The sequence below is a fragment of the Perca flavescens genome, chromosome 2 (assembly GCF_004354835.1).
Source record: "Perca flavescens isolate YP-PL-M2 chromosome 2, PFLA_1.0, whole genome shotgun sequence".
In the NCBI taxonomy this organism is placed as follows: domain Eukaryota; kingdom Metazoa; phylum Chordata; class Actinopteri; order Perciformes; family Percidae; genus Perca; species Perca flavescens.
Window position 1 is genome coordinate 15092156 of NC_041332.1, and position 25627 is coordinate 15117782.

The 25627-nt window shown below is 39.7% G+C and overlaps 1 protein-coding gene across 1 annotated transcript in view; it reads right to left on the reverse strand.

The window, feature by feature from the left end:
• The window catches only part of pkd1a (polycystic kidney disease 1a), a 67323-nt gene extending 45075 nt beyond the window's left edge, over window positions 1–22248 (reverse strand). Inside the window, exons 1-8 of the mRNA XM_028566923.1 lie at window positions 21753–22248; window positions 5491–5562; window positions 5302–5370; window positions 4276–4347; window positions 2829–2992; window positions 2050–2300; window positions 1357–1617; window positions 1053–1221 (exon numbers count right to left, since the gene is read on the reverse strand). Coding sequence (XP_028422724.1) covers window positions 1053–1221; window positions 1357–1617; window positions 2050–2300; window positions 2829–2992; window positions 4276–4347; window positions 5302–5370; window positions 5491–5562; window positions 21753–22027 — 1333 coding nt within the window. The 5' untranslated portion in view covers window positions 22028–22248. The remainder of the gene's footprint in view (window positions 1–1052; window positions 1222–1356; window positions 1618–2049; window positions 2301–2828; window positions 2993–4275; window positions 4348–5301; window positions 5371–5490; window positions 5563–21752) is intronic.
• Window positions 22249–25627: the final 3379 nt, after the last annotated feature.

Consider the following 25627-nt stretch of genomic DNA (forward strand, 5'->3'; position numbering starts at 1 on the left):
GGATAAACGGTTGTCTTTCAAATTCTCTCTGCACGCTACATAGCGCTACAACCAGGCAGAGCAACGAAGAAGGTAGCAGAGCTAGTTGATAGATTCAACTTTTGCCGTATCCGGTCGGCAAAACTCCGAACACATCTTCCTTTTTTAAGAATGACTTCAGTGCCGTTCTTTGTTCTTTTCTCAAAGAAAAGCTTAACTCCAAGTCTTCCAGAGTCGCAGCCAAAGCCGATTCGAAAGACCGCTTTTCGCCAACAGCAGCAGCTATAAGCCGGCCCACCGACTCTATCCACAATGTGATTGGCCCGGCTAGAATTTGGTTTTTCCAGCTCGCAAGCCAACGGAGAGTTGCTAGACGACCCTGGCTGCAAATTACATTTGCTGCTGCTAGGGTGCATCTAGATTTCTAGGCTAGGATTATGGACTAACTTTGGTTTGTCTGTAGGAGGAGCTTCCTGTTTTAAAAGCAACGGGTAGAAGCTAGGACAGTTCATTGTTGGTATTGAAGTTGGTTTGGTACAGCTGCAGGAGGCCAGCTGGAAGAAAACACGACTCCAAATGAATGCTAATGCTATTCTAATTGCTAGTGTAAATATTACTATAATGTTGAGTTCACAACTTACTTCCGTTGACCCCAAGTGGCCAAACAAATCATGTATTACAGGTTTTAAAAAAACATTTTCTATATTTCTCTTTTCTTTTTCGAATATCATTTCATAATGGAATGTTGATTCATCACTGCCAGCCAAGTGATAATTAGGAAGCAATTATTTGAGAAATCCCAAAGAAGCAACAATTAACTCACAATTTACCACCAACCCCAATGATGGATGTGACTGAGCATTGTTAATAAGACTTTTATCCTGTTAGTTTTCCAGATAAAACCCATGGAGAGCCATAGAGCTCTTGTTCAGTTTTACAGTAGTAGAGAGCCTGTACTTATTGACTGTTGATTACTATGAGGAGTTTAGAGTCATCATTTCTGTGCTGAAAAGTTTATTGACTGTCGATCAGTGTCATTAGCTGCTTTGAGCTTGTGTGTTGGTGAATCTTACCTTTGGCAACTTGGACCCCATCCTTTGAAATCTTCCAGTCTACATCCACGCCAACAGCACCCCAGCTGACAAGCGTGAACTCCAGGCTCTTATTGGCCACAGCAAGAGGTGGACAACGCAGCTCCAGCTTGGGAGGAAGTGTCACGGTCACTTTTCCGCGTGCAGAGACCTGAGCACATGCAAACATGAAACAAAACTATTAAAATCACATTTCATTATGTTGAAATAGTGTTTAAAAAAAAGTTTTATAGTATTATTTAAAGTATAAAAATGAAACAATTGTTTCCTATTTTTTCTCTCTCACCTCCTTGTGTCCAGCCCAGGCCATCAAACTGACTGCGTAATGTCCCGGAAGTCCGTATTTGTGAGTTGCTGTGGTGACCCCTGTTCCTGTAGTGTTGACCCGAGACGAAAGGTCCCCAAAGTCCCAGGACAGTGTCACCGGAGTGACAGAGGACGCGGCGGAGAAACTGATGCGGTCGTGGACACTTTGCAATGGGAGAGGCTTCAGTGAGACCGCGAAGTCCACCGCAAACACGTCATGAGCCAGAGTCCACCCACATTCCTGTGCACAGAGGAAACGTGTTGTGTATTTAAAAGTCAAATGAAACTTTCCTGACTGTTAATTGTTCAGATGTTTGTGGTTTATCTATTATTTTTATGGTTCTAGATGAAAAGAAAAATATAGTATTAAATAACACTTATGAACTGCTCTGATTGAAAATTGAAAATAAACAAATCTTGATTTTTAATTTGAGTTTTGGATAACTTCTCTTGAGTTGCTCTGTACAGCAGCCCTGCAGGAAACTGAATCTGAGAGGAATGCATTCAAGCCACAGAGGGAAGTTGTTGGTAGATTATAGGAAGGTTTAAAGGAAATCCTGAATGTTGTGTTTACAAAAGAAGAAACAAAGCAAGAGGTGGAAGGAGCTCTTTGACATCTGAAGATCTAAAAAAGGTGCAATAATTACTCTCTGGATCCCTGTGTGCTGCATACCTTCATAACATGGGGGTTTGTACAAGCAGCAGAACACTGAGATTTGCTGATGGAGTTCGGCTCTGAGTTTGTGCTGCAGAGACACTCGTGCCTCGCCCCCAAGCCACCGTAGCGGTGTGATGCAGCAAAACACACACTGTTACACTGTTCACGTGTGAAGTTTCCAGGCGTGGAGGAAGAGAAGATAACAAGCTCGCTCCGTCCCCCTCCTCCACTGCTGCTGTCCTCAAGACAAGCTGCATAGTTCAGGCCTGCAGAAGGAGAAGGTTTTCAGTCGAAGCAGTGCAAACATAATTTGTCTCATATCTGATTTATAGCTTTAATCAGCATTAGACATTGTCCAAACCAGCAAAAAAAAAAAAATCTAAAGAGATTTATCTCTGTGATGTCTGTATTTGTCACCACAAGGATTGCATAAAACGGTGACATTCATTTTGGCATGGAGTTCATTTTGGATTTGAGTTTCAAAACCCAAAAGCAATTTATGAAGTAGTTCACATTTGTTACGCATTTTCATGGATTTACTTTGTTTGCTAATCATCAAGTTCACTTGCTGGATGTCTTTCTTTCCCAGAGTTCAGCTTGTTAGAGAGACTTAATTGTAGGTCCAGGCAGTCACTTAACACTTTTTATTATGGCATACATGAATCTGACAAAGCATTATGGGTCCACTGGCAAACAGGGAAAGAAATTAATAAAAGCAAGTTTTTTATAGTGATTTGTAATTGTAGTGATATGTAAATGTAACACGTCAGAATTAGCATCTATTTGTTTCGTACCACAGGTGAGCAGGCTGACGTTGAGCAGGGGTTGGTGGCGCAGCTCAGGAGGGTGGTTGCAGAGCATGGCGTCCGGGCGTCGAACTCGCACCCCTCTCTCCTGGAGCCAGCTGACCAGCCGGAACAGCTTACAGTCACAATTAAAAGGATTACTGCTCAGGTCACTGAAGGAGAGCAGGATGGGGAGGAAGTGGATCAGTACTGGTAAAACATGACAACACTCACAGAGATTGGGGGTTCACACAGTTGTACAGTACGTGCTGATGACACGTGAACCATTGAAGCTGAAATTCAATTCTGTCTGCGTAATGTTGGTAAATGGTAGGGCTGGGTGATTAATCCAAGTATATTTTCAATCACGATTTTGGCTCCCAACGATTATGAAAACCAGATAATCGAGATAAACCAATTATTGTGCTGCATATCGTTTCACAATGATGCTCTGTTTTTGTCTTGTGTTATTAATCCAGCACACCCCCTTTCCTTTACAGTGGTCTGCTTTTGCCCGCTTTTGCTGAGTTACTGACTGGAATATGTTGAACATATGTAGTTTACCAAAATATATATTTAGTAGTTTTCAGTAGGATGTGGAAGTGCACAAATGTTATTTTAATTTATTATTTTTATATTATTTGTACATATTCAATATATCATATATTAACTATTTTATTGATTTATTTCATTTTTTTACAATTATTATAATTTTTTCCAAAGTCAATGTGTAATAGTGTTGAATACTGTAATCGTGATCCCAATATTGAAAAAAATATGATTTTTGCCATAATCGTGCAGCCCTAGCAAATGGTACTTCAAATGATGTTTGAACATGCTACAACAAAATGGCAGAACATTGTAAGTCTTCTGTGATTAGCTAATGAACCAAGCAGTTAACATTTTCAATAATTTGCTATTTGATATAACGTGCTGAAATTTCACAAAATAGTATGAGATGATCTCAATTTTGCAATATAACTTCACATGGATTTACGATTATGTCCCTTTTTGTCACTTTGTCAACAAATAATATTAGCTTAGCACAAACGCAGTAAATGAGCTGGTCTTAACGTCAAGACATAATGTAACAACACTCAAAAAACACAAACAAATTCAGCAACTCCAACAGAGGTAGGCTAGCTTTTTCCCCTGGAATACAGACTTTTCACATGGCAGATATGTTGGCTTGTCTTAGCAGAAATAGCACAGATGTTTACTTTACCACATTGACATGTCGTAAGTCGTGCCAGTGAGCCAGGTTGACCAATACCAGGGCCCTGCAACTGCTTATTTAAGCATGTGTGATCAGATGTATGTGTTTGAACATACGCTTCTATACGTGTGTGTGTGTGTGTGTGTGTGTGTATAAATATGGTCTAATTACATTTCATTTTATATTTATTAGTGAGACAAGGAGATACAGACAGAAAAACAATGAACTATGATTACTTACATCTGAGTTAAATTGCAAAGGTTGTCACATGTTCTTTCTTCTATGGTGGTGATTTGATTGTTACTCAAATCGCTAAATGGAAACAGAAAACACAGATCACTGTTGTCATTAAAACAAGTCTTTAGTCCCTTTTTGGACTGCACTGATGTGTGACAATTACTATGATGCTGTCATTTTGGCAAAATCAATGTGGTGTGGGTTTGTCATCACAAAAAACCTGAAGCCAATAATTGAGTCATCCTTTTACATCATTACTGTCTGTAAAGATTTGTTTTGATCAAAGAAAAGGACATTTTCACATCCTCATTTACACAAAAACAACAAAAACTGAGTGATTAAAAAACTAAATCCCAAACAACTGAAGTGCTGAGTGAGAGACACAGTATCATTCAGACATTTGATGTTTCTTTCCGCTTTGTTTCAATGCTTCTCTCTTTCTTTTTCTTTACTCCTCTTCTCCCTTTTCCTTCTCCACTCATGATCTCCTTCTCCCTCCCTCTCTCCTCTATCCAGTAGGCTACATAATGGGGCCGTTGTGTGGTGGTTTTGGAAGGAACTGATGGAAACCACCAGAGTCCTCTCTCAAAACACACACACACACACACACACACACACACACACACACACACACACACACACACACACACACACACTTAAATGCCCATCCAATGGGTGGAAGAAATAAGGTAATGGATGGAGGAAGGGAGTGATGGAGCAAGGGGTGGAGGGAGGTAGTGAGAGCCTGGAGCAGTAAGCTATAATTGAACTTAATCGTGCTGTGATTGGTGTGTGTGTGTGTGTGTGTGTGTGTGTGTGTGTGTGTGTGTGTGTGTGTGTGTGTGTGTGTGTGTGTATGTGTGTGAATGCTCTTTGGTCCAACAAGCTTACTCCAGGGATTTCTGCCTACTTAAATCCAGACTAAACCAATCCTTTCTCCATACTGCTTTCTTTTTAATCTTCCTCAATCTCCTCTTCTCTCGACCTTGGTTTTGCCAGGTCCTCATCTTCTCTAGAATTTGTACTCACAGGATTGACAGCGGCCCACAGCAGAATACTACTCTGGGGAGAACATTGATCCTGTTCCCCTGAAGATTCCTTAAAGATAAATACATATGTAGATAAATGCATAGTTAAATAGATCGACAGAGTTGCAGATGGATTGGGTGTAGGTGAAACTATAGTAATACACAAACACATAATGCTGTGCATACTCACAGCTCTCTGAGGCCAGTGAGGCGATCTAGCAGGCTGGTATCAAGGGAGGAGATGTGGTTCTTGGAAAGATCTCTGCGGGAACAAACCAACATGTCCACATTTAAAATGCATGACAGGGCAAGATGATTGCAGGCACACACACACACACACACACACACACACACACACACACACACACACACACACACACACACACACACACACACACACACACACACACAAAGTATCATCAGACGTTACAAGTAATTTACCATATAATGTGGTTGTGTAAGTGCTGGGAAATGAAATGTAATGATAGCAAAGTAGAGAGAAACTGAAACATTTAGCTCATACAAACGAGTGTTGGAGATGAAAAACACACGTAGTCCACGTAACGTGCATATTTACACTCGTAAATATGACGTAGATGTGCTGAAGAACACAATACTAGGTTTGGGCATTATTTTGATTTCGACAATTCTGATTCCAATCCTGATTTTCCTTTCAAATCTGGTTGTTATCGATTCTTGAGTCCGGTTCTTTGAGGGGTGGAGTTATGGTTCTTATGGTTATTTCACAGATAAGGACTTTTTTTTAAAATTTAGATTCAATGGTGATTTAAAGTTTTACCAGGCTTTTTCAACGTCAAATAAAGCCACTCTAGAGCACTGCTTACGGTGCTCCGTTGCTGCAACACAAAAAGTATCTGGAAGTATGGTGGCTGCTAAGGAAACCAAAACTTGAACGTGTAAAATTTGAAACCGGATTTTCCAAACGATTCCAATAAAAAAAATTATTCCAAGTTGGAACCGGTTCTCGATGTCCAATCCTCCACAAAACTACAAACTACAAGGGCACTTTGGGAGCGCAGACTTCTGACAAGGCATGCCCTATCTCACAATGTTGTTGTACCAAGTAGGGCTGCCACCTCTTAGTCGACTAATCGGTCGTTTTGGTCTTAGTCGATTAAGATTTCTTTAGTCGATTAGTCATTTTTTATGCTTATTCATGCTTAATTACTCATTTCCAAGAAACTTCTGAGCACATTTATGGTAGACACAAGATTTAAAGTGGTCCTTTGCAGGATTAATTGTGGAGAACCTCTGTTTTACAGATGGTTAATTAACTCCATTTATATTGTGCTTTTCTAGTCTTAACCACCTCTCAAAGCGCACAGCTCTGTCAATTAAATCAACTAATCGATTAGTCGACAAAATCGTGTAAGTGTTAGTCGACTAAGAATTTCTTTAGTCGAGGACAGCCCTAGTACCAAGATGCCCCAAGTAAATAATTAAATAATGAAAATCACCAAAATTAAATGGACAATCTTTCATAAAGTTGGGGGACTCACAAGCGACAGTTTTGAAGAAGAATGGTCGAAATTAAATAAGCAGAGGCCGAGGCATGCTGACTTTTTAGTCCTTAGCATGGGTCAAGCTACAAAAACACAAGATCCCACATTTCCCATAATGCAACCAATACCAACATTTGTTATGACTCTCCCTGTCTAATAAATGGCAACTTCTTTCAAACCCCATGTCCCATGTTTGTAACACAGGCTTTAAAGACGTTTTAAGTCTCAAAGCCCAGGCTAATGACATGACTATGACATCATCAGGGTTATTTTCTCAGACTATAGAAAAAAAGAACCTCCAGAAGCCTCCAGAATGACAGCATAGTGTTTTCACAAGCTAAGTAGTACTCCCCTAGACAAGTAACCTGACCTTTGTGTGTAAAATTGATGGAATGTTCCTTTAAGTTAAGTAAGCTGTTTGAATGTCATGTTGAGTCAAGTGTACTGCAACCTTAAATCACAGCTTCAGCCAATAAGGGGTTACCATTATAAAATCATATATAAAATGATGCCATCCAGCTATAAACCTACAATTAGAATGAAGACTTGAGTTGCCTAATAATGTGATAGTAGATTAATTTGGCTAATTGGGTTTGTGAGTGAATCATTTTCAATTTGTATACACCATCAGGACCATAGTACGGTCTGTTGTATGGTATCTCTTGTTTGTACATGCTGTCTGTGTTGTTTGTTTTTACTATGGCTGCAGCATGGGTTAAGTAAGTGCCCAAGACAAATTTCCCACGATGTGGGACAATAAAGTTAATCTTGAATCTTGAATTAAACAGTAGGAAATAAACCTCTGTTAGTCAGGATGTGACTAAAAGGCGATAGAAGATGCTAATGTGGAAACTACTGTAAATGTCACTCGCCCACATTCATACATTCATGTATTGCACTTCATTAAATCATAGACTTCCTTTTTGAGTCTACTGTGCGACAGTCAGGTTTTGCCTTTTTTATCCTCTTCAGTTCTGTTCTTACACACAGTAGGTATAGTTGATTACTAACACAAATTATTCCTCCTTTACTAGTGACAAGAAGAGGGAAGCGGAGGTGAAAGATGAGCAGGACAGCAAGAACCAGCACTTTCACTTTGGCACTTGACATGATTGAAGGAATTACTCAAATTCAGAAATTTTCTGGAGTTACTTTCAGATGGCCAAATTTGCGAAAGAAAATTAAATTTCAGGACAATCAAAATTGCAAGCGGACACACTCTCTTCTACTATGTTAATGTCCTTTGATTTTCTTAGTTTCATTTAAAAATATGTTATTATTGGAAAATAATACAAACCTGACCGATACCAGAGTTTTGAGACCAAATACTGGTATCAATATTGGACTGTTACACACGGCAATGTTTGTTTTACATAAACAAAACTTTTTCATAAGGATCCCTTAAATGATGTGGTTATTAAATAATTGTGACCAACATAAGTACTAAGTAGAACATTTTACATTTGGAAAGTAAACAAAGTCTCTCCAATGGACAAACTATGTAATGGCAAGAACATTGTCTCTAAATTAGCCTTAAACATATCCATTGTATTTCTGTATAAAAAATTACGTGTTACTAATAAGCCAGAATATGCAACACAGAGCAGCAGTGCAGTATCCCCATAGGGTACAGAACAGAGCAGCATCAATGACAGAGACACGAAATTGATTAAGTCAGACAACATGAATTTAAAAGGAGGAGCTGGGGTGGAGGTGGGTTGCAAGCGCTAGCAGAGATGCAGCAAGGTAGGCTGGGAAACGCAGTTTAAATAAAGCGCGCTATTTGGAAATCCAATCAAAAGAGGGAATCAGCTGAGCCATCAGCTGGTGTGCTGGCTTAGGAACTGTTAACTCTGTGCTGATATCATAGCCAAGCTTAACTCTGTGACCTGCCAGAACTTACGCTATGCCTCATTATATCTGCAATAATCTAATACCAGACAACATATAAGCCTGGCTAATTTATTGGTCCAGCTTTAATGAGTATAGTATACATGCACACATACTGTACACTGCATACACAATGTTACCGGTATGTTGAGCGAGATACCAATAGATGAAAGGAGTCAGGAAATGAGAAAACTGAATTGGTGGAGCTGTGGTGAGTTGCAGAGACAAGGAGAGCAGAGGAGGAAGCAGGACGGAGTCGAGCTAAGTTAAGTGGCTTTGGTCTTCTGTGTGTGTGCATTCGCAGCAAAGCCTCAGCTGCATGTGAAAACGAGACAAAAGGAAGAAAAAAAAAACAAGGAGCCAGGAGACAAGAAGCCAGGGGCTGTGGGAGGACAAAATGCACTGTGTGTGCATGTGTGTGTGTGTTAGGGACGACAAGATACTGCCGGCCTTGAGTTTGTTCAGTAGACACAAATTTCACAGCAACAATTCATAATCAAAGTTTAAGACAGAAAAAATGTGTGTTTGAGTGTATGGGAATGCACACTCCTTTCTCTTTCTTTCTTTCTTTCTTTCTTTCTTTCTTTCTATGTGTGTGAACAGAGCAGGACGCCCATTCCCAAAAGGAAACATCTGTACATTCCAGACACGCTGTGTAAGAAAGATGGAGGAGAGAGAGAGAGAGAGAGAGAGAGAGAGAGAGAGAGAGAGAGAGAGAGAGAGAGAGAGATCTCCTCTGCTAAACCCATCAGTAGATGAAACAGGACAACATTAAGACGCTCCACCCACAAGCTGAACATTCACATATTAGGCTAACACCTCGCCTTTTGTAATGCTATTAACATCAACGTCTGTGTGTGTGTGTGTGTGTGTGTGTGTGTGTACACAACTCAACTGTAAACACAAACGTTGTTTTTGACCTTATGGGCATTGCTGCATAGACAAGAGTAGATTAAGTAGAGAGAAGGGGTGTGTGTGTATGTGGTGTTGTGTGTATGTGTGTTTAACATGACCATATAATGTGACCTTCACCATGTCTATTAGCAACAGGCTCCCGTTCTCTCAACTACCTCTGGACACACATGGTTTTACTTACACACACAGTAAAGCCCACTTGAGGTGTGTATATGCCTACACACACACACACACACACACACACACACACACACACACACACACACACACTTCTGTTTTACTAACGGTGTGGCCAATGATCTAACCATTCCTTATAAGGCCTGTCTGGTGCCACTTATTCTGAGCTGTAGGATGAGAACACACACACACACACACACACACACACACACACACACACACACACACACACACACACACACACACACACACACACACACACACACACACACACACACAAATGAAAAAAACATTAGAAAGCCACTAAAATAGATTTATATCTGTTTGACTTCATCGGTCTTCCCTTTGCACACATTTTAGAACAAAAAAAAGTTTTAAGTTTGGTGATGAAAACTGTGATTTAGGTCTGATCACATGACAGATTGGTATCTCCTGCATCGTGGTGGCAAAGTGGTCCAAGTCCCTGTAAGTGAAGGCCAGCGCTCCACTAACCCACTAAACACAGACTGCTCCGTGGTCGCTTTCATCACCCTCAGCCTCCCTGCCGCTCCTACCCTCCCCCAGTCACTTCTCTCAAGTTCTTCTATTTTTTCACTCTGCTGCTTTGTTTATGTTTCGAAGGCTGGGCAGACCTGTATGAGTCTTACAGAAGAGGGAGCAGGACAAAAGCAAAGGATTATTATATTAGTTAAAGATGATGGCGTTAGAGGGGGAGAAGGTAGGTGTGAAGGAAAAGCACAGGATAAACTGGGGGAACCAGCTGTGAGCGACGCAGGCCAGCTCTGGAGAACAATCGCCCTACTGTGGGCTGCCTGTCCCATGGGCGCCTATCTTAGCTCGCCAGCCTCCTCCAGAAGTGGCAATAAGGCACCTCATGCCTGGGCCATAAGTGTGTGTGTGCGTGTGTTGGGGGATCTCAGAAGTAGTTGGGTACTTTCCCTACTGAAGGAAGAGAGGGAGCATGAAATTAGGGGAATGGCATGAGGAGTTGGGGAGACGGGGATGTTGACTGAGAGGTTTGGTCTAAAAAGCCTAAAACTTTGCTTCTCTGCCTCTCCACTCCTCTCCACTCCTCTCCACTCCTCTCCACTCCTCTCCCGAACATCTTTAGAACATTCTGTCCATTTTTCCAGCTGCTGCTGCCTGGGTCGTCTGGTGTCCAGCTGGCAAGTGAAGGGCAGCTGTGTGCAGCGGTTTAACACACTCACTCAAAGACTGATGCGCACGTGCGCGCGCGCACACACACACACACACACACACACACACACACACACACACACACACACACACACACACACACACACACACACACACACACCCTCTTACATGCTGTCAATGAATGCAGGAAAAACAGTTTTAATTTTCTTCCCTACTTGTTTTTATGAAATTGCACACACAAAAACTCTGGGTTTAGGCTTAACTTCACTAACCCATTAATCTCACTTCGTAGTACATCTCCCTGCTACTTCCACTTGTCTTGTTTTATTTATGTCTGTGTAGATGCATCTCCCCCACATTGCTGCAATCTACGTTATGTCAAAAGTGCCTCACACACACACACACACACACACACACACACACACACACACACACACACACACACACACACACACACACACACACACACACACACACACACACACACACACACACACACACACACACACACACACACACACACACACACACACACAGGCCTTCTTGCAAAAATTCCTTCTTCAGTCTGCCGTGTAACCACCACCACCACCTAAATTAGTTAATAATAGAACCAACATTTCTGTTACCACCAGTTAAAAATTGCTAGTGCATGAACATACACGCACGCACGCACGCACGCACACACACACAAAGCATGGGAGCTGCCTTGTCTTCTCTCCCTGTTTCTTCCCTCTGGAATGTCTGCGCTTCTGAGAGTGATGTCATTAGTTACTATCGCCATGGTAACACAACAAATTCTCCCTTGCATATGGCTGGTAGATTCAATTTTTCCTTTCCCACTTCATTAAAGCAAAGCCGGTCTACGGAAAGCTGTTCCACTCCCTATCCAGCCCCATTGTACCGGATTTTGGTTGTAGTTCCACCAGAGTTCCACTGGGGGTGATCGCGGTCCAGTGCAAAATGAATGGGACTCTATGGAGCTAGACGGCTAAATGTGTCTCTTTCGCCTGATTGTCGTTGAGAAACCTCAGATTTGATTGTAGTTTTTGCAAGTTCAACATGGATTATAGGTCAAAAGTTGAATGAACGAGTACTTATGTCCTTTTGATTTCTTACAGGGTGAGTCGTTGTAGCCCATAACACGCTAGCATTCTGCTAATGAATGCTGATTGGTCAGTGAAGGACTGATTACGATCGGAGATCCCACTTGACGGCATCCGAAGCAGAACCTGAATATCAGAGTGAATATTTTGGTGTGGTCTTTAAAACATTAGCAAACCTCTTTCTAGCACGTATATTGACAGGGAGAGCCTAACCTGTCAGCTGTGTTGTCGATGCCTCGAGAGAACAAAGGAAGCGACTCAGAGCTCGCCGTAAAGCAGTATCTCTGGCCGTATATGTGTATGATGTCATTGACATTTTAAAAAGGCTTTTTAGAACAAAAAAGCCACTTTAAAAAAATCTAACACACAGCAATGTGTATTTTCTTAGCCTCCCCTTTCGAATGCAACATTCAAATTACTAGACAAAAAAATATATCCTGAGAAAAGTGGTTTTTGAGGGGTATAGCTCCATAGAGTCCCATTCATTCTGCACTGGCCTGTGAGCGCCCCCTATATGGAACTCTGGTGGAACTGCAACCAGTTCAGAAGCTGGAAGTAACGAGGGAGTGGAACTTCTTCCTATCTTAGAAATTCTTTGATTAAAGCCAGTGTGTGCTTGTGTAGAAGTGGTGGAGGAACCATCTCTGGAGGAGGAGAGGAGCAGAGATTGAAAACCTCCAAAAAGTGGCAGAATATGAGATTGAGTCTTGTCTGTCGGACAGCTGTGAAGCCTCAGTGCAAAGACAAAACTGCTCGCTGTAAATACGCAAAAAACACATTACCACGCTTGCAGTACGTCTGTGTGTATGCATCTCCTGAGCAGGTCGATTAGGACCATTAGCATGTGTGAGACCGTACGTGTGTTCATGTAAAGTGTGCACTGCTCAAGACAGATATAGTCTTCAACAACATAAGGAAAATTGCAAAACAATGCAACCTCTTTTTCCATTTCCAACCAATTTACTGGAACTGGAAAAAATGTTCATGTAGAAACAATATTTTGACTTAGTAGAAAACACACAGGTGAATTGGTAACTTTAAGGATGGCATCATAGTTAGCAATTAGTGACTATTAGTTACACCTGTGTTTGAAGGTTCAACATTAAGTTAAAATGTTTCACAGTATTTTTTGTTCTCTGGCACCTATACACTTTTTTTTTTTAAATAATATTGCAAACATAGTGTGCTAACATGCTGTACAGGTGGTGAGAAATTAACTGTGAGAGTTCTAAAATATCAACTGGCACCTCCTTACACAACTAACAACAGCATGAAAAAAGTAACATTAACATGCTAGCATACCAACTAACAACAGCATGAAAAAAGTAACGTTAACATGCTAGCATACATACATCCCATGCAAGTGCTAAGCAGGTTAGCCTGCTATCAATAATGTAACACAGTTTAACACACAGGCCCCCCTCATTAAAGCAACGTTAGCATTAAAAAGGTACGCTAACATGCAAAATACATATTAACAAGCTATTCATTTCATGTAAATTGTAAGCATATTAGCGTTCACATTTCCATCAAAGCACAGCTGAGACAAGGTACCTGATGCTAACAAAGTAGCTACAGTAGCCCCTAGAGCAAAGACTGACAGCTGACTCAAGTATGACAACACAGAGCTAAGCCTGACAAATATAGCTTGTGTTCAATACAAAATAAAAAAAAAAATCCTTTGATTTCCTTCGACTCTGACATGGCCTCTGTGTTATTTTTTATTTGACTGACTTAAAAGGTATTCTAAGCGATGTCACGCGGTTTTTAGGCTACAACATTTTTTGTCACATACAGCAAACATCTCCTCACTATCCGCGAGCTGCCGGTCCCCTAAACACACTGCAAAAAAAACGCAGTCTCTGTAGACAGCCTAGGGTCCACACGCCAAGAAAAACAAAGTGGTCCAACCTGCAAACATGGGGGGGGGCTTAGTGCGCTGAAGCACAGAAGAGAGGGAACGGGATGAGGGAGGAGCGAGCTAGTCTTCGTTTTGTTTGAAAATACTTTGAACGTCAACAAGAAGTAACGTCACCCAACGTCGCTTAGAGCACCTTTAACTGAATTTAATGTGTGTACTGTAGCCTATATACAAAGGGTCAAATGACTGCAGATATAACAACTCAACAATCATCAGTATGTTAGAATATTTGTTGTTTTTATAACCTATTGACCAAGGTTACCAAGCTTTTAAAAGGAAAATAATAGCAATGAAATTGAAGTTTGAAATACTAAGCAATGCATTAAATAACATGTTGCCAAAGAAATTTTTCTATAATGCTATTCTATAAATTCTATTATTCTATTCTATGAATTCTATTATTCTATAAATTCTATTACACCAACCTCTTGTCTTCCAGTGTGAACTGAATAGAAGAAGAGTTCTAAACTGTGTTCTTTCAGACAGATGTTGACTGAATTTCTCATCACCTTTCTTTGTCTACTGTCCCAGGACAGGCATAGCACCACAATAAATGGTGTCACAGCATTCTGCATACTAAACAAAGACTATAGAGACTTTAAAAACCTTAATGCAATCCACAAGCATTTCCCAAAAGTGACTTCAGAGTTGCATAAACTGTCTGTATGAAGTGGTAAGAGATTTTTATGATGTGTGTGGGTTGGAACAGATGGACTGGTGTTTAATAGGAATGCTTTTCTCCAACTGCAGTTTGTAGTATGTGCAGAAATATATATACCAGCTGTATGTCTAAAATATTTAAATATGAGGCCAGGTAGGGGCACAGAGGAGATTAGAACATAAATGCTTCAACTTTTTTAAGGTCCTTTCTCATTGTGTTCTTTCTTCAGTTTTTTTATTACTGTCTAATCTTTTACTTCATCATATGAAAATCTGTTGCTTTTCACTGAAAGGAAAACTGTTTAACAAAACAGTTTTGTTACTGCGAACAGCTTTCTGAGATTAAACAGAAAACAAACTTGAAATCCCCTCCAGGCTCACAGAACATGTGTGCATATTTTAGACCAGACTCCATACAGCAAACTTTAGAGTAGAGTAGTAATATCTCAATATTTCTAAGCCTTGATGAAATAGCCTTTTATAAATCACGAATCTGAATTTTTCTTATAGGAAAAAATATTGAGAGTCTAATTTAGCCTTTGATAAATGCAATAAGATTACACAGACCAGTGAAAACATTGACTTTGAACATTATTAAAAAAATATCTAACACAACGCACAACTAAGGCTGAGCATATATATATATATATATATATATATATATATATATATATATATATATATATATATATATATCTGCGATATAAATCGATATTTTTTCCCCCAAGAAAGTATCGATTTTTATGCCGCGAGTATCGATACATAAGTCCCATTCAAATTCCCCGTGTTTACCCCCGTTCACGTTGCAGGAAGAGCGATTTGTTCAGCCAGCCGTTAGTGTCGCTGTAGAGCAGCCAACGTCAACTGGCGGCCCTCCGCCAAAGCTTTTAGTCTGACCCCCAGAATAATCATGAATTCACAAAATGTAAAGAGGAAAAAATGCGTTCTGTTATTTATCATTTCAAGCATTTAGAGCAAAAACCCAGCCCCCTGTATTTACATCTCTATTCAAATGCCGGGATTCTGTAGCCTACAGCGATGCCCGAGCTCCACACACACGGCTGAGCCGAGATGTGTGTGCGTTAAAACACACACACACACACACACACACACACACACACACACACACACACACACACACACACACACACACACACACACACACACACACACACACACACACACACACACACACACACACACACAAAGCTGAACCGAGATGTGTGTGTGTTAAAGGTTAAAACACGCCGCACCTGACTGGGAACGATACAGAGTTACCAACGGCCGCTGGGGCAGATGAACTCACGCTGGTCTCTTTTCTGTAAATAGGCTATAATTAAACCTTCGTGAGTAGAAAGTCAATATTTATCAGTGCACTCACCTGTGTAGACCGGCATAAACATGTAGAAAGCGATATTTCAATCTGCTCAGTCCACCGTGCTGTTTTACGCAAACACAGCTCTACTCTGCAAATAGCGAATTTTTACAAACAAGCTAAAACAAAAAATGTCGGTTTGTAGTCTAACTGTTTATCTTAGGTTGCCGGGAATCTGGAAATTTTGACAAATTCTTCTAAACCCCACTGTTGGCTGAACAAACCAAACTCTCCGCTAGAGCGGACAATCTGGAGCTACTTAATATGCACGTGAATGACGCGATCGTTATGTTCGAGTGATGATGATGATGATGATTCTGGTTGTATTATTTTGCAACAACATTGTTTCATTGCAAATGAGGCATACATGACGAGTGCATAGCCTGCTTATCAGTCATTAATCATTAAAGCTGGGCTTTTGGCTTTTGCACGTCAACTTTTTGCTTCAGCCTCTTTGACAGTGACATGTTTACCTGACAACAGCCTTTCTTTCTGCAAGCATTTTCCACCAATCAGGATGCTGCATACTACAATAATGTTTCCATAATCACAGACTTTATCCATCACTCCTCAGTAAACTGCCTCCTAGTCTGAGATCTTTTTCTAGTTAAAGAGCCAGTTATCATTATGGAGTTTCCATGTTTTTTAGGAGTTTGCTCACACTAATACATGTTAAAAAATAGTAGCATTAATTCAGTAAGAAAGTGAAAATTTCGAACAAGAATAGGCGTATTAGGTATAAATTAATTTTATTTTCTTTATTTGAAAGTCCGGCCGCCAGAGTGCTTAGAAAAATTCAGAAAAAAATGTAGTTGATGATCCCTGCTGTAGACTCTCTGTCCAGTCAGAGACATATATTGTGTAATTGATGTTTTCAGTTCAATTAATTAAATCCAAGTAAATGGAACACTCACAAGATGTCACCAAAATCACTCGGTCCCCACTGGTATATAAAATCGTATCGAATTGTATCGTTGGCTGAATATCGTGATATATATCGTATCGTGAGCTGAATATCGTGTATCGTATCGTGAGATTAGTGTATCGCTACAGCCCTACGCACAACCACAAATTTAAAGTCAAAATAATCACGCTCTGCCAAAGTAACTACTGCTGTGATAATCTAAATATTTTTATGCAAAAAAGAAGTGCATGAAAATTAAAAGGAAATTCAAAAACACATCCATCGTGCCTTGTCTTCTCTCTCACTCTCTACCTCTCTAACGACCAGCAGAGACACATGAAGTTCACATCGCATTGCTGATTTTGATGGAAAAAATGAACATCTGAATTTTGCTTTCTTCATTTTACCACAGAAAATGCCTCCGATGCGTGGGCCTGCCTCTGCTGAAACTGTCAAATGGTGAACTCTACTCTGGAAACTAAACTAAACTACTAAAGAATTGTTTTGGCAACAAGTTCCCACTATGAGCAAACACACACACAGCAAAGTGCAGACCAGTGAAAGCTCCAATCCAAGTCCATAAAAAAAATGAAAACACGGTTTCAAATTCATCAGGGAGGCCATTTCCGGCTTCCTTACAATAAATTGACCTTGTGATCGATATATCCCCATAGACACCATATATACAAAACATCACAATTATCCTTTCCTTAAAAAGTACTACTGCATCATACTGGCTTCCTTTCATCTATTTTAGGGTTGCACAATATTGACAAAATGTGATATTGCGATATCGATTATGAATATTGCGATATTGATATTAATTGCGATATTTTTAAACATATGTAAAATTACAAAAGTTACGGGAAAAGGCATCAAAATAGATTCATAACAAATTAAACAAGTTTTCTAACACACAAGGTTTATTTCAACGGACGGTCATATTGGACTGGTACAACATGAATGAATAAATAAGGACCATGTCTACAGAACAGGACATGTTTTACTGGTTGGACAGCATAAAATAAATAAATAAAGAGAACAGGACACAACTTTTCTTTTGCTTCTCTGATTCGTTCCGTGTTGTTGTCTCTATCTATTTCTTGACTTACACCGTCACTCTGTTGAAATATGCACACACGTGGTACGCTCCATAGGGTTTGTCACGTAGTGGACCCCATGCGCTGACGTGCACTAACATGTTCAAGTGGCACGGTAACTGGCCAATGAAACATGATCATTATAGCGTTTCAAGTGAGCTCTAAATCAAACACAACTAGGCCACACAGCCAACGGACAGGACGCAGCACTCCACAATATAAACAAAATATTGCATACTTATTGCGACACTTTCGAAATATTGCGATAACGATATTGAATCGATATATCTTGTAACCCTAATCTATTTATCGCAAAAGTAAACAAATGAGTAATAAATAATAAATGTGCATAAAAACCATTTAAAACACTACGGCATTGACAACAATTCCAGGGTGCAGTGGTTTATAGTGAAGGTGCATTGCCTCACTTGAAATAAGGAGCGTTTTGCTACGGTGTCCGGGTTGACGACATATTTTCTAGAAACGGTGTGCAACAGGCTTTGAGATACGTCGGTTTATGTGTCAGAGGTGTTAACCAATCGGCAGTGATGTGCATGCAAATTTGTGGTATTAAAAAGGTAGTGCACTTGCACACACAACAAGGTGTTCAACACACCACTGTTTCAGTTTAAACAAAAGTTGAACATGCCCCAAGTATTTATTGAGTGAGGTGACTGTTCACAGTCATTTAGTAACTGTGTTGATAATGAGGTGAGATCTGAATGCCTATGCTTAATCATGTATCTGCAATGGAGATGAAAACATCTCCATAAACAGATATCTGCATATGAACAGAATCTGTAGGAGACAGAATAAGATTTTGGTATTGGAAGCGTTCTGGTTTACATTTGTAGTCCGAGAAGTATTGACTGAAATGCAATCTCGGAAACCATCGGCTATCGTCTGACAATTATTTAGCTTTTGATTAGCTGTTTTATTTATTTATCTGCATTCATTTGATTAGCCAAAATGTCGTCTGGACCTAAAACACCTCCAAAATTTTTTGACTGTAAACAATGACTGCTCACAGAAGAGGAAGTTGTGGTCTGGATATCCACTTGCTACACTGGAACCCCCAAAATAGTGGCCCCTGGCCTCACAGGCTAAATTGCCGATTGCCAATGGGTTCCAAGATTGGAAATGAAACTATTAATCTATAAGTCAATCAATCAGCAACTATTTTGATAATCAATTAATGGCTTAAGTCATTTTTCAAGAAACAATGACAAATCTTTTTTGGATCCAGCTTCTCCATTGTGTGTTTACCTCCTTTCTCTCATTTGATAGTAAACGGAATATCTCTGGACTTTGGACTGTTGGTCAGACAAAACACTCACTTTAGGTGCGTGGTTTTGATGGGCATTTTCCGCTACTGTTGGAATTTTTTTTATAAACGATTAATGGAGAGAATAATCAACATTTGTTGATTATGAAAGATCAGTAATGTATGTGCTTCGTCTTCCACCCCTTCAATGGTATAATGTACATACTGACATTGTGAATGAAAGCAGGACTAGCCAAGTCTGTATGGAGCAAAAGAGTTGCAACGGCATATGGTGATACACACACACCACTAGCCTATTATTCATTTACAGCATCCCTCCTACTTGACACCAATCCAAGTGCAGAGCCATGGTTTGTTTACTCCTCCAAAGTCTCAACTTCACACACAACAAAACACAAAGCGAGAGAAAACAGTCCAATCTAGGACTGGAGGAGGGCATTACTATCAAATACATTAATTCAATTCAATTGTATTTATAGTATCAAATCATCACATAGGTTATCTCGAGACACTTTACAGATAGAGTAGGTCTAGACCACACTCTATAATTTACAAAGCCCCAACAATTCCAACAATTACAGTAATTCCCTCAAGAGCAAGCATCTTTCTATCTGCCTCAGACAGTCTGGCCATTACCTTGACCAAGTTCCTGTAAGTAAATTACTTTCTTTAATTCTTTAAATAATGATTGGATAGGTACAAGCACTGCCTGCAGCATTGAAAAATAAATACCGTTAAGTTCTCCACTGGATCTTGGCTGGAGACTTAATTAAAATATCTGATTTTAATTCCATGCTTCTGTTTAACGGGTGGGAGTAGCATACATTCAAGCCAAATTAGTGAGGACAGTAATGTTCACAGTGAGTCACCTCCGCATAGGCTTCTGCTGGTACAGTAGAGTCAAGGAGGTTTATCTAGACTGATGCAATTATCGCTCCAATAGAGTCTGACATGATTAAAGACAGATCCTGCTGCAGGGTCTGCCTCTAATTAACAGGGCACTTAACAGAGCACTCTTCCTCCCATGTGCAAGTACTATCACTAAAAGTCAAGTGCTATTAAGGAAACCTGTTGAGATGAGGGGAAAAGTTTAATTTATTCAAAATAATAAATATGCACATTGCCTTTCGTTGTGAGGAATTTCAGTTGAAACGCAGTTGTATTTTTTGATGTTGTATATCCAAAACCTAATTTAAACCATATTCACATGCTTATTTAGTCAAGTATCTTAAAGTTCCAAAATAATGTGCATTGACTATAGGCCTGGTACATGTCTAACTTAAATGAAAAGGTAGTGTGAGGGGAGATAAATAATTGATAACATATGTCTTCCGTCGGCGCAGAACAGAATGTTCTCGCTGCTGCAGCACCAGAGGCTGAAGACTGATCTGCACCGCAAACACCAGGTTCACTTCTCTGGTGACCAACTCCATTTAAACTACCAAAACTGAGACACATAAGAATAACACACACATCAACACACACAGTGTCACTAGCAGTCTGGCCTTTAATAGAAGCCTGTGCCACACAAGAAAAGGTCACCTTTATGCATAGAAAGTCCTACCCATTTTTATTATTATAAATGTTGCATGTTTTTCTTGAAATATAATTTATAACAACCTACACTGGTGCACAGTGCAGGTTCAGTGTAAAGTTTTTCAAGGCCACATTATAATTAAATCACCACATACTGTATGTCAGAGTTAATATGCATGGTTTCGGCTGCAAGAAATTATTCTATTCATTAGTGTCTAATCTGCCAATTATATTCTCGATTAATCGCCAAATCATTACGTGTAATGTCTGAAAATTGAGAAAAACTGCATGACCAATTTTCAATTATACACAATGCAGAAAAACAGTAAATACACACATTTAAGAAGCTGCAAAAATATACGCCTTTATTTTTTGCTTCACCAGTGACTCAAATGATTAATTGATTATCAAACTAGCTGCTGATTACATTTCTGTCAATTGACCTATTGATTGACCAATTGATTTTGCTTCTCGCATGACAACAACAAACAAAAAAGCACAAATATACTCAACTTATATAGGGTAGCCTAAAGATAATGACCTTTTTCTTAATTGTAAATGAAGCAACAAAAAAAAAAGATTGATGTCGTGTGAATTACATTTTTTTTTAAACCAGCCAATTACTGATCACCACATGGCAAACAACCATCAATATACAAACACATTTGTCAAAAGAATAACAAAAAAATAAATAGTGCGTGTGGGGGGAATCTAAAGTAGCCTATTAGGTTACTTGCTTGCCATGTTATGAGACTTAAATGAATATAACCCAGTATGATCCTTTTGAAATTTTCATTAGAGTAAACTTAAAACTATTCCAACCATTTAAACCTGGTTAAATTGAGTTCATGTACCCTCCACTAGACATCCCTGCCCTCCTCAGCCTGTTTAAGCAATTTACTTACAGTACGTTGGTGGCCAGCGGGATGTCTGCTGCTGCTGGGGCCCTCTCCAGCCCGATGTTGGAGCAGTTGACGACGCAGGATGGCTGGGGCCCCGCCAGCGCGCAGCTGCAGTTAACGGGACAGGGGCTGCAACTCCTGCCGCCGTCCCCCTGCGGCCCGGAGCCCCATGCCTCCACGCAGCAGAGCGCCACAAGCAGACTGGAAAAGAAGCTAAACCTCGGGAAGCAGACGCCATGTTTTCGCTTGGATAAAGTCTGTCCATTTCCACAAGGCATAGCTCACTCACATCTCATCGCCTCTGATGTGTAAGTCCTCTCAGTCTGGTAAGGAACAATATACACAGGACAAAGGCAAAAACGCTTTTTCCACGGCTTTCATGTGAGGAGACACAAAGAGAAGAAGGGATAACCCCTTTGACGCCGTTATCTCCCCTGCGTTTTCTTCTATTCTTCTGGTCGGTTCCCCCTCTTCTAAATATCTAACGGAGCTTCTCCAGAATCCGTTCAGGGGAGAAAAAAAAAGTTTTGGAGAACTTCCTCTCTCCTCCTCTTTCCACTTCATGCAGTTCCCTGAGCCGCCGCTGAGACCTGCAGGCGCACTGATTTATGTCCACTCATTCCTTTCTGAATGTAAATTTTATTTAATCCATACTTTTTATTAATCCCCAGTGGGGAAATTACAGTAAATCACCTAAAACCCTTATATTGTACTCTTAGTCTTGTATTGAACACAAGTTACAAAACGCTTACAAATAAAAAAAATTCAAAATAGTAAAAAATAAAATAAATATATATTAGTGTTCATATTGAATCAATTACTACTCAATAGTAGTCTATTTGTGGTTTTCTTTCTATTATTATGGTCATTATTGGATTAACCCAGTGGGCCCCAAGGCAAAAACTAGCCTCATAGGCCCCTATGGACACCCTGATTAATTACATATTTAATGAGGAATATGTAGCATGTAAATTTGACACACTGGTGAGACAGGTATTACTACAAAGGCCTTTGACATTTGAACTGTCCCAGACATAATTTGCGCGTATACAAAACAATTTAGTTAGCAAAACCAACTTACATCCAATGAATATTACTATAATGTATGGGGCCTTCAGGGACCCAGGTACTTGTCTGCTTTGCCCAGTTGGTAATCCAGCCTTGCTCAAGGTGCAAGGGTCAATTTATGAATTCATAAAATGATATCAATAACACTACCATTCTAATCAACCAACGCTGATTACAAAAACAACATAACAACAACAACAACAACAACATAAAAAAGGCCGATTGGTATATGTTGTGGGCTCAAATGTGAAATACTGATGTCTCTCAGGCTTTATAAAGCTGCTGTTTTTTGTTTCAGTTTTTTGCCAGAAGAGGAGACAGTTTCCTACAATTAACAGCTCTCCTGACTTCATATATAGGCAGCCTTTTTGTGTTTCTAACAGTAACTGAGGCTGTACAATGTAAATGTGAGTTATTTTCCCCTTTTTTTCTACAATAACCAGATATCATACCTGACAGTATTCAGTATTTTCATTCCCTTTGCTGTCCTCAGAAGTGCTTACAAAAAGGTGGTGGAGGGGTTTCAGCGGGCCTGTTTCTATTAATGTTTCTCAGAAAGCCTGTCTCTGGGCGTAAACACAGCATGAGGTTGAGCCAAGCGAAGATGGAATCTCTAAATTCAGTTCAAGCCCAATCAATTTAATTTCAGTTCAATCCAATTCAAATCCAATTTATGGATGCTTTAGTGGCACAACCACATTACAATTGTGCGAAATCATATGTGCATATGTGTCTGTGTTTTATTATCTCTGCAGAAGAAGAGCTACATGTCGGTGGATGAAAATTGTAGCCTCTAACCATAACCTTCACTATGCATAGATGGATTCTAATATATATATATGTATATATAAAAAATCAAAGTACAAAAAAACATGAATTTGTATTAGAGCGGCTACTCCGCATTCCTTCATCTTGAGGCAGTGATTGGACAGCTGCTGATATGGCCTCCTTCACCCACAGAGATGTGAAATGTTTAACAGTTGTGACAGTTGTAAAACTTCCTTCACATTTTAGAAACACGTCCCCCTCCCTTTCTCTCTCTGCAGTATTTCCTGAAGCAGTGCAGGGCACGTGTTGGAGGTGTTTCCTGGGTATTTGACTTGGCCGGGGCCCAGCCATCCTCCCTGCAGGCACTAGCGGCTCTACACAAAGAAAAGAAGAGTCCCACAATAACTCTTGTGCTCTCTTCTTCTCATTGGCAGCATTTCATTGTACAGTACTTGCAAAGCAAAATATGTGTGAATGGAAGAGCGGATGGACCAAATGTGAAAAATTTGAAAAGTAAATAGAAAAAGATAATGATAGACATCACAGAGAAAATGATACTGACTATTCATAGTGACTTAAACATTTGTGTCCCTTAATCAGTATAAAAAAAAATTATAAAACATGACACCCTAAAATATTTCGTAAGAAAATTAAAGAGTTAAACATTGCCAATGAGTTTTACTTTGATGCCAGTCATGAGGCAGTGCGTCCTGTAGAGTGGACATTTCATTTTGGGATGACACTCTTCATTTGGTGGCAGGTGTGTGAGAATACAGCTTTACATACTTGCTTATCAGAGAATGTTATCTCGAGCCATGGCGGAAGTGCAACATCTCTGAAAGATACAGACAGTTTACACAGGGAGATTTTTGGGGCTTTTACAGTTAACAGGGAAAAGGAGGGAGGGAAGTGACACAAAGGTCGAGACAATCCATGTCAAGTTAAACTGCATGACCCATAATTACAGTTAGCGTCTCACAAGCCAACATTATTATAAGTATCATCACATTCAAGCAAAGAGAAAAGGGTGCTAGACCGTAGACCACTGAGTCACCAGAGTGCTCCCTAAAAAAGGACACATTGATTTTTTATTATGTTCAGGTCGGTAAGATTTTGTTAAATTGAATCAAATAATCTGCCAATCAAGTTAATTTGACAAAATCCTGCTCTTCAAATGATGGATTCTGAACAAAATAAAACAAACAATATACAGCCATGTTAGGCTAACGTTAGCATGCAAACATGATAACAATAACAATGATAACATACTGATGTTTAGCAGGTATAATAGCGCTTAGCACATACTGTTAATCATGTATAATGCAGGTATACTGTATGTTTGCTATCTCAGTGTGCTAGCATGATTTGCTAATTAACACTAAAAACAAAGTACAGTGAAAGTAAAGTTTTACTGAAATGTGTGTAGTTCTGCTGGTATTTCGTCATAAACCAAAGTATTGTTCAAATTAAAATTATGACTAGATGATGGTGCTACTGTAAATGAAAAGGGAATGGACCAAAGTTATTAAAGTTCATCCTGAGAGGGGCATACATATTCCAAATTTCATGGCAAGTCATCTATCAATACATTTCACTAATGTTCACACAAATGTGAACCTCATAGTGAAGGTCAGGGGTTCAACCATGTTATCAGGATTCAACCTCTGGGGAACATGATGTCTGTACAAAATCTCATGGCAATCCATCCAATTGTTGTTGAGATATTTTAATGTAGATCAAAGAGGTAGACTGACTGACCGACTGACATTGCCATCTCTATAACCACTGCAGCGTGGCAAATAACAACACAATGAGTTAGTGACGTTGTCATTTAACATATTTTTGCTATATTATGATATATACCAGAAACACATTCTTTATAGTATCAGGATATGGATTTTTGTCACTAAGCCTGTATATATGTTAGTTCATTCTGATTTGACCCCATACACATAGAATAGTGTGTGCTGATCATATTTGGCCATTACAGTTGAGTTGCCCTGCTGAACCACTTCATCCACGTGTATGACATGTAGTATTTG